This window comes from Cajanus cajan, chromosome 2 (assembly GCF_000230855.2).
Source record: "Cajanus cajan strain Asha chromosome 2, NIPB_CcT2T_4, whole genome shotgun sequence".
In the NCBI taxonomy this organism is placed as follows: Eukaryota; Viridiplantae; Streptophyta; class Magnoliopsida; order Fabales; family Fabaceae; genus Cajanus; species Cajanus cajan.
In genome coordinates, this window is record NC_138518.1 from 76,677,571 (window position 1) to 76,687,765 (window position 10,195).

Below are 10,195 nucleotides of genomic sequence, written 5' to 3' on the forward strand. Positions count from 1 at the left end.
ATGCGTGGGATCCGTCAAAATCCAGAAAGTTGATTATAATATGTAAACTCAATTTGACCCAGATCAAGTATTGTTAGGGAATAAACAAATAAAAATTAATGGAGTAGTTTGGTGAAAAGATTAACTGAGTTAGGATATTCTCACGGTAATATACCATGTTACCATTATGTTGGACTGCTAGCAATATTTTTTTATTATCACGAGAAATAGTTATTAAAATATTCTTAATGTGTCAGCAATTTTGTCCCCATCCCTGTTTTTTTATTTATTTAGTATGATACAAGTTGAGCATGTGTACATTTCTTGGATCACAGGAATTACAGTTTCCTTGTGAGTTGTGACGTAGAAATCCATAAACAAAGGTTCATGGTCAAAATAGTTGTTCATTTTAGTACAAAACTCTAGGAAAATCATCTTGTTAGGTGGGTTCATTTTCAATATCAAACGCTTAAAGAATGCACGTCTTGTTATCAATATTTAGTCATTGGTCAATCTTAGGAGTTAATATCATTCCATAAAATCTAGTCAACTGAGCCTACCTACCCATTTACAAGTTCTTAAAAGTCCATGTTACATCACCAAGAGTTATGGTATAGCCGAAAGTGTTAAGGACAACATTTTTCTTTTATGAGAAATCTTCAAAGAGAATCTCCAAGAACTGCAGCAGTGAGTTGTGACTCCATCAATCTAATGAATTCTCTCTGTCACACGGCAGTGACAAGAACTACCATGGTTTTTAGGGCAAAGACAAAAAATTCAGGACTTGGAAGCCACTTTTTGAAGTGCTTGTTTGATTCTTTTGGCGGTTGCAATACTTGCTCTTGTGAACTGCAAATGGAAGGGTACTTACTTTTAGATAAAGGGCAAGAGGGTATTTAGCTGCTTACATTAAAAACGACCATTTCAAGAAGTAGGAAAAAAACATGACCAACCCTTGGTCAGGGTAACATGCAGAACATGACTAAAACTTAAATGCAATACAATAGATGACCTCGGTTTTGTTCTTGATTCAAAATTGAAATTTCACTTCAATATGCATTATAAAATATTCCATTAAATATCAACATATATTACTAATGAAAAACTTCAATTTTAATCGAAGAATTGCACCACAATACCTATAGTCTTGAATTTAAGTTTTTGTCAAAAACTAAAAAGGCATACCAAGTGCTCACCACAGATTTAATGGTCAGATAAAGATTTCCATCAGCTTCTGTTGACTGAACTGAATTAAAATCTACATTGAAACTGTTAACTGCTTCCATAATTTCTAGCAGCTTTCCTGCTCTAGAGGGGCACTTCATTTCTATCACAATTTCATTGTCACTAGTACTCACAGTAACATCATTAGCATAACTTCCTTTTGGAACATCTGAATTAATCTCTCTTCCTGTCTCATCTACACCACTAACCTTCCTCTTTTTTGCCACTGGTTTCTTGCCATTATTGCTTTTGCTAAAATAATGATCAGAAGTCCTCTCCACCATATCTTGTGGTAATCTTCTAGTCTCAGTCTCTATATCCGTTACCCCCCTCTGAGCTTCCAACACTTTTATTCTTCTCTCAAGCTTTTTAAGGTATTCAATTGCATCATCTAGTATTGAAACTTTATCATCCTGAAAGAATTATACATTTGGCTAATTTGTGTAGTGACAATCAAGCAAACAAATGCCATGACTAAAATATATATTACCTTAGTGATTGAAGGGACCATTGACCTAAGGGTCAAAAACCTTTCGTTTAGTTTTGCTCTTCTCCTTCTCTCTGACATAACATGGTTCATGCCAATTTCATCAGCTTCTACTCTCATTCCCTCTTTGTAGTCATTCTCTTCTTGTGACTCATGCAGGCCATCCAAGTGCATTTGAGGAACTTCAAACAATACCTTCTTCAATAACTTCTGTGAGGTTCCTGTTCTAGGCCATTGACAATCCACTGGCCCTCCTTTCCTCCAACTAACAAAGCTTGATTCCTGATGAAGTTTTTGCAAATGCACTCCCATGAGTAACTGGTCAGAGCTTTTCAAAAGGGTAGAAAGAACTCTCTGATAATGCCAATCATCACTTCGAGGATCCACTACGGTCATTTTTGGGTTGTTGTACTTTTGAAGATCTCGGGCACAAGGGTCTGAAGGGTTGTTACACTTGGGGGTAAAAGCAATCTTCTCAGGGCTGGCTAAAGTTTGTGATATACAATCACTGGAATTCATGGAGTTGTGGACACAGTTGCTCAATTCATCATCCATAACTTGCCAGCTTTGGACTTGAGAAGTGCCACTTGTTATTCTTTCAACCATGAATGTTTCATGTAGTGGTTGATTGGCTTGGAGTGCATTTGAACTACCATTAGGAGAGGTTGTGTTGGCTATATCATATCCAACTTCTGGTGTTAATTCAACATTATAAGCATTATGATCAAATGATACATAAGCAAGATCTTCCTGGTCCCTTGATTTCAATGTAGCTCCTGACTTATTAGGAACATTGACGTGCAGACTATTCAAGAAAGAAGTTTCGATCTGATGAATGATACTCAAATCTTCTGAGACCTTCACACAAAGAAAAAGGGTTAAATGAATGAGCGAGGATGACAAAAATGACATATTAATTAATGGTTATATGAAATTGAAAACTTACCTGTTCAGTAGTACCTAGCTCAATAACCCCTTCCATAAACGGAAAGCACACAACCGTCTGAAAGTTGAGATCAAGGAAACCATTTACAGTGCACTGATTAGATTTTGCTTAATAAATTTGACACAGCAAATTAGGTTTGCTGATCATCGAAGTCTTAGACTTGGAATCCCAGTCCCTTGTGTTGAAGAAAACTAAATGTATGCAACAGATCACAAAATTTTTAAGAGCCTTGCCTTGGTTAGGGGCTTAGGATTATAAGCTCGCATTGCAGAAACTACAGGTCTATTGATATCCTTAGGAACTAAGATGCATACAGTTGCAGTGGTGTTTATAGACCAGACACTATAACTGTTCTAACACATAAATTTCTCTATATCGTCTTTGATGGCACTAAGCTAAACTGTTAATAAAACATAGACGATTAATAGATTCAGTAAAGTAAAACAAGATAGTACCTCAATTGATGCACTCTGAGCAAGAATGAGAGAAGACAATTGTCACAGGTTTGTTTATGGAACAAAAAAAACAAAGAAAGAAGACACTTCAGATTCTCTGTCATCTTAAGCATGGTAGTAGAGAGCTAGAGTATAATAATTCGAGATTTTAACCAAAAGCAGAAGAAAGAACAAGCCAAGTCAAGAAACAGAATCCACCTTTGCCAGCAGAGAACGACTAAAAACTCTACAATCAGCTGAATGGGCACTGTTCAGCCAAATTGGTTGACCCTTTGCTAGAGTTCTTCCTGGTAACCTACCAACATACATAGATTTGAGATACCTAAGACTCACCCTTAAGATTACACAACACCCCATTTTTGGAACACAACTTGAAAAAGAAAAAAAAAATGGAGGAGAATTATTATTTACCCTTGGCCAATGTTGAATATGAAGGACATGCAAACCAAGTAGTACCACTCAGCATCTGTGAGATCTTCTGGGGACAGTGCTGCTGAAGGCCTTTTGGTTTGAGGGCTGATTTCTGCAGTTTTGAGGGACTTGAATAGCTCTCTCAGCTGCTCACTCCTCTGCAACCCTATTTGGTCAGAATTAAGTTCTACTCCTTGACTTGTTTTCCTTGTCTTAATGTCTCCATTGTAATACCCTTCCCCCCAGCTCAACATCCTGTAAGAAAACAAAAAATTTAACGCAACTCAATAACAACCTCATAAGCAGTAACACAAGAAAATGCAACAGTAGATTCAGAATTTCAAATTGTTAGGTTAGAATTGTTTGATTTATTCTCTTGATTTAACATAAACCAAAGTACACTAGAAAAAGATGCATCATTTTGGTTCAATCAAACCTAACTGGTACAGATGGCAAATTGTGTATGTCTCATCTCATCTAATATAAAGTCTTCTCATGTATTAGAGAAAAAAACATATTCAAGAAGGGGAAAGTGCAAAGTCAAACAATTGAAAATAGAGAATAGAGGTAGCTAATATGGATGGAACAGTTGGTATACCCTGGTTGGGTAGTTGAATCAGTCCAGAAGATTGCATAGCTCCAATGGATGCTTCTCACAGCCAAAGCAAGTTGTTTCTTCATGTTGTCTGGAACCATTTTCTTGCTTTGCAGGGTAGCCACAGCTTATCACATAGATCAAAATTTCAGAATAAAGACAACACAGCACAAGCCAGCACTGTGTTGTGTTATTTGAACAGATGAGAAAGGAAAAGCAAACCTGTTAGTTGAACATGTCTATCTCTCTCTCTCTCTCTCTGATTCGTGTATCTTGATTTATTTACTCCCTGGCCATGACCCTTGTTTTGTTTCCATGATTGTATAGAGTTTTTTTTGTCATAATAATGAACTACATAACATAAAAACAAAACCAACCAAGGTGTATTAAAAAGTTGGTATGGTCCAAAAGCAGGTTTTGTTTCAATAGCTAGAAGTAGATTCGGTATCCAAAACAACTGTAGCTCAAAAAACGCATTCTAGCAGTAGATTTTGACTTGAGAGACGATGGCAATATTGCTTGTCTCGTACTAATGGGGTAGTGCTTATATGCTATTATTATTATGCAGAAAAATAAGCCAAGGAAGCCAGAGTTAGAGTTATCATCACTGAATTAGAAAACGTAGCCCACGTTGATTATTTTATTATTCTGATTCCTACCTACTACTTTTAAGAAAAGAGGTAGACACAAATTTCGAGACTGCAGGGAAAAGTGTACTGTGTGTATTGTCCAACGTAATTTCTATATAAACGTAGATACATTTTGTGTTCGTATATTAATATTATGCGAACATGTGTGTATAAGGCAAGGATTCATAGATCCAACACAATTTCTAAAGAAAAAATAAATGACTTTGCAACTCTGAAGTCTGAACAATAATCAACCCATTTTCTCTTTAAAAAAGTTTAGATTAACGAAAAGGTCAATAAAATTTGAAAACAACATTAAATTTACCAAAAATATTATCCATTATTTACACGTTACTTGCTAAAAAGAATTGATAATCGATTTACTATATGTGAAAAACTGAACCATATGTGTCATCCCTTTTGACTAATGATCGAGCGATTGGTTATAAAACTTCATTTATTAACTTATAAAGAGAAACTTTAATTTGAATTGAAATCTATACAGAAATACTTAAAAACAATACTGCTGAGAGTAAGAGGGATAAAAATTAGAAGGACACCTGTAAATTATGACTTAACTACACAATTAAATTTCACAACACATTTTAACTCAGAATCTCATGTAATATTTTCATGCAGTGAAATCTTAGCTCTTTGTTAAAAATAAGAGAAATAAAATTTAAATATTAAAAAATAAAATATATAAAATTTATATGGTGAAGATTTTCACATGAGAGGATCTATTATCATTTTTTTTCATTTATATATATGTTACGCAATTACTTATCTAATTCACATTTAACATCATTAAATATACTTAGTTTTAGTCGATGAATATTTTATATTAATAAATTAATATAAAAAAAGCACTTAATTTTTGTTTTTGCATGATAATAGAAATGTATAAATATCCCGAGGAAGCGAAACATTTTGCAAATAATGATTAAGGCAAAGAGAAGAAGGATAAACCTGGGAAGTTGCATCAATCTCTTTCTCTCGCACCTTTGACAAACTGGGAGATGATAAGTTGTTTTCCGCATATATGTCGCATGCTTAACCTTAATGTGTCTGAACTTTAGATAAATTTTTATTTTATCTTACAAAATCATGGTGATATTATGATAAAGTAGAATAATTATTTGTTATTTGAGCTTACAAAATTTAAATAAACTATTAATTGGTATGGATTACTATTTAGAAGAGAGAAAAAAAAAAGAATATCATGCTTAACTTATTTAAACTGATTTTTAAGTATACAAGATCTGACTCATAAGTTTTGGTGTAAATTACAAAAGAGAGAGAAACATTTAATATAAAAATATGAAATTATGTACAAAATATTATTCAAATTGTTTTGGAATGCATGAAATTAAATTGCTGATCAGTATATACAAGGATATGAAAAGGATTAAACATGTTTTTAATTTTAAAATTTTTGTAAATTTTTTACTTTTAGTCTTTAAATAAATTTTATTTAATTTTAATTTCCAAAATTTTCTTCATAAACAACAAATATTTAAGTCAAGGACCAAAATGTTAGTAAGAGAAAAAATGCACGGACTAAAATTGAAAACTGACAAAAGTTCAAAAACTAAAATTTATAATAATTTTTTTAAAAACTAAAAGTATAAGTTAATAAAATTTTAATGGCTAATAATACATTTAATCTATATTTAATAAAACTAAAACTGATTTTTATACATTAGAAAATACAAAGTCCAAAAATTAATAAAATGATAAACAGGTAACGTCGCTAATATAAGCATACTATATTTTCAATTAAATTTGATTATTAACATTGAAAGTATAAATAAGGAGAAATGTTGAAACCGGTTCTTATTTACTAGAATAAAGTATAATTAGTCATTTAAAAAAAAATATATGTCGAGACCGATTCTTATTTACTAAAAATACGTGCGCAATATACATTCTTCTAAAAGTATAAAACATATTTCATTTGTAGAGAAATTAATTTAATAAAATTAAAAATTAAAAACGAATTTCAAATATTTTCGAAGAAATAAAAGCAAATATTTTTTAAGGAAGAGTTGCAAGTTTAGTAATAGGCAATATAGGGTTTTCACATAAGAAATAACAAAAAGAACGGAGACATCACTTTCGCGTGCCAATTTAACATTATTCAATTTTCAATCCATTCAAATCAATATTACTACAATTAATGTTTGACAAATCATACACGTGTGCCACATTGCTACTACTACAATTAATTCTTTCGAGGCAATTTTCAATTAAAAGAAAAAGAATTACATATATTAGAAGAATTAGATTTACATTAAATTTTATTAATTTTATAATATTTTTTCTAAATTAATCGGATAACAAATGTTAAAAAAATTAATATAACTAAAAAATTATATATTAAAAAATGTATTTTAGAGAATATATTATTAATATAACTGAAAAATTATATATTAAAAATATATATATATTAGAGATGATATTATTAAATGAGATAAAATTAATTAAAATTTATTTATATTTAAAAAGTATATGTATTTTTTATTTATAATAAATAATATATATTTATATTTATACAATTATGACTAGTGCATTATTTATATTTATATCACATCATTTATTAAATGCATTTTTTATTTTATTTTTTCTTCTTTTTCTTCCTGCCATTCTTTTAATAATATATATTTATATTTATCTTATTTTATTTTATACTCAAATACGAAATGCATAGAAATTAAACACAAACAACATCTCTTTTTTTTTTCTTCGAAAAGAATATGCATTCAACAAAGATAGGTGAAATTTCAACGCATTTGAAAAAAGTTAATTGAACACGTGCATAAGTTTGGTGAGGTCTTAATTATTTTCTGATTAAATAAATTTATTTGAGATGTATATTAAAACAAGGAGACATTTTATATATCTCTTAATGATAAGTTAACTATCTAACTTATTGCTTGTAAGAAAAAAGCTAACTAACTTATTAAACACATAACCTTTTTAATAATACGTTTTAAATTTAAATTTTATTATCTCTTTTTTATTGTGGGAATTCTTTAATCCATTGGATTATAAATTTTATTGTCTTTGTTTGAGTCTATTGTATGTCAAAAAATATTTAATCAACTTTAAAAAAAAAAAAATATATATATATATATATATATAATAATTTAAAAAGTAAACTATAAATCTTACTCATTCATGAAATTAATCTACTAATTATCCTTAAGAAATTACACAATCTTTCTAGTAATTAGTTAAAGGTGGTAGTTCTTAACTTCATACTTCACTTTATATTGACTAAGATTATAAAGGATATTTAACAAAATTCACTCTAATTTCACACATACTCAATGAGGGTTTCGACAATTGGCCACCTAAAACGTCTGAATAATATTTTATATTTGGAATCTTCAACTTCCAAACAACACTCTTTCTTATAGTCTTAAGTCAATTAACATACTTTAATGTCTACAACATTCTCAGCATCAATGTCTCAACATACATCATCTATATACATTACCACTCCATGTCAATGCATATAAAGATCAGATTACACCAATCATAACTAGCATGCCAATGTTATACAACTCATCCAAGACAAGCACACCAATATGCTCAACGACTTATTCAACAGTAGTATACCAATGCCTATTCACACTCCAATCATGCAACTTTAGCATATTCTTCACACATAGCATATCAATGTTCACCATCATAATACATCATATATCACATCTACATATATTGTCACAAATTAATATATATATATATATATACAAATATATATATATATATATATAGAGAGAGAGAGAGGGGGGGGAGAGAGACTCGACATTCATCATATATCATACAATATACAATAAACTCAAATACTTTATTCATGTTCACCAATTCACCCCTTAAACCACATGTATCATCAACACAACTCGTGTCCAATGTAACTTACCTTGCGTTCGACGCCACTGAGACAGGGAACTTTTTGTCTCATTCACGTCTAGTGCCATTTAACCCTCGACCGATATGGTTGAGATAGGAAACCCCTAGAACCTCACGTTTGACGTGGCAAAATTTACGCCTGGCTCATATCAGGCAGAAAGTCATCACAAAGTCAAAGACTTTCCAATTGCTCCCATGCTTGATGCCATCGTAACTTGAGACAAGTCTTTTTCCCCAGGCGCCAGTGCCACTAATCTTGCACTCAGTATGGATAAGACAAAGACCTCTAGTTAAAACTGCACCTAATGCTACGAAGGTGTACTTGGCACAACATCTGAAATCTACAATTGCAGACTTCGAAAATTGCTTCAATTCACCTAAAAAATAGCAGAACCAAGCATGCAACAACACTAAAAAGTATAGACATTCCATGCAACTCATTTCTAAGCTACACGACAACATGAAACCCCAATTGTTTGAAATCATCTAAAATCACCTCCATAGCTCAAATTACCAAAAGCTACCTTCCTTCACAATTCAATCTAATTTCAGCCACATACATGCTCACATTTGATGAAAACAACAACAAACAATTCACCAAATCAACCATTCAATCCGTCCTAGCTTCCTTTATCTTAACTTCGAGCAACCAAAAATGAAGAAGAAGAAGAAAGGGGAAGATGACTCCAAGCTCCAAACAACGGCTCCACACCAATCACTATAATTTAAGGTTCGTCAATACCTAAAAACACACAAAACACATAAATGATTTTGGGGATCAAATCATCTGACAAAGAGGAAGTTTAGAGAATAAGAGGATCCACAATTCCATATCACTTCTCTCTAGGTTTTCTCTCTAGAATTTGGAGAACATAAATTTATGAATCTTAGCTCTCAATATAAACCTTATATACTACCTTTCCTTAGGATTAACTGAACCCCTAACCAAAGATCCTCAAATTAAAGCTAACTAGATTCCTAAGAGTTCCTCAACTCTCAGAATCTCACAACGCACCTTAAGCACCAAATACACAATTATTGCTAAAAACCAATAATTAAAACTTACGGTGTTACAAATTTAAATTTATATGTAAAAACCTCAAATTCCATTACAAGACGGAAAGAGTTATAATACAAGTCACACTATTTTATAAAACTTTTGAATAAGTTACAATGTCATTTCATATAAACATTTAATTTAAAAGGTATTTTTGAAATACATTTCAAATTTGTGATATTGCTAATTAAAATTAGTTAATTAAACTATTTTATTATTGATCATGATGAATTAATTTAACTATATATAGTTTATCTTTCTTCTAAAAAAAATCGTTTATCTTTCATGTTAATTAGATTCCCTCTAAAATGTTTTTATATTTTCTTTCCCCACCATAAACAATCAAGGAAGTAATAGGGAAAATGTATTTAATGGCTCATTGATATTATAAAATTAAAATTAAATAAAATTGTTTTTAATTTGCTGAAAGTTATACAAAATAGAAGGAGTAGTTAACATTTATTGAAAATCTCTATAAAAAAAAAAGAATTGTG

General features: G+C 30.9%; 1 protein-coding gene across 2 annotated transcripts; it reads right to left on the reverse strand.

Annotated features, from left to right (window-relative positions):
* Nucleotides 1–476: 476 nt before the first annotated feature.
* On the reverse strand, nucleotides 477–4,635 carry EGL3 (basic helix-loop-helix (bHLH) DNA-binding superfamily protein). Of its 2 annotated transcripts, XM_020362267.3 has the most exons (9): nucleotides 4,320–4,635; nucleotides 4,101–4,224; nucleotides 3,503–3,757; nucleotides 3,290–3,386; nucleotides 3,092–3,106; nucleotides 2,637–2,693; nucleotides 1,694–2,548; nucleotides 1,176–1,616; nucleotides 477–828 (listed from the first exon to the last, which is right to left on the reverse strand). In XM_020362267.3, exons 2-9 carry the CDS (start codon nucleotides 4,196–4,198, stop codon nucleotides 757–759), a joined length of 1,890 nt encoding a protein of 629 aa, XP_020217856.1. In that variant the 5' UTR covers nucleotides 4,199–4,224; nucleotides 4,320–4,635; the 3' UTR covers nucleotides 477–756. The 2 variants fall into 2 exon arrangements, with proteins under 2 accessions (XP_020217856.1, XP_082925241.1); XM_083069115.1 differs by having other exon boundaries at nucleotides 4,101–4,635.
* Between the last annotated feature and the right edge of the window lie 5,560 nt (nucleotides 4,636–10,195).

Coding starts and splice junctions, on each gene's coding strand:
- EGL3 (XM_020362267.3), bottom strand. CDS start 4,198: ATGGTTCCAGACAACATGAAGAAACAACTTGCTTTGGCTGTGAGAAGC. Junction 2,549..2,636: donor AGCTAGGTACTACTGAACAG/GTAAGTTTTCAA, acceptor CTTTGTGTGAAG/GTCTCAGAAGATTTGAGTAT. Junction 829..1,175: donor ATCTGACCATTAAATCTGTG/GTGAGCACTTGG, acceptor TTCCATTTGCAG/TTCACAAGAGCAAGTATTGC.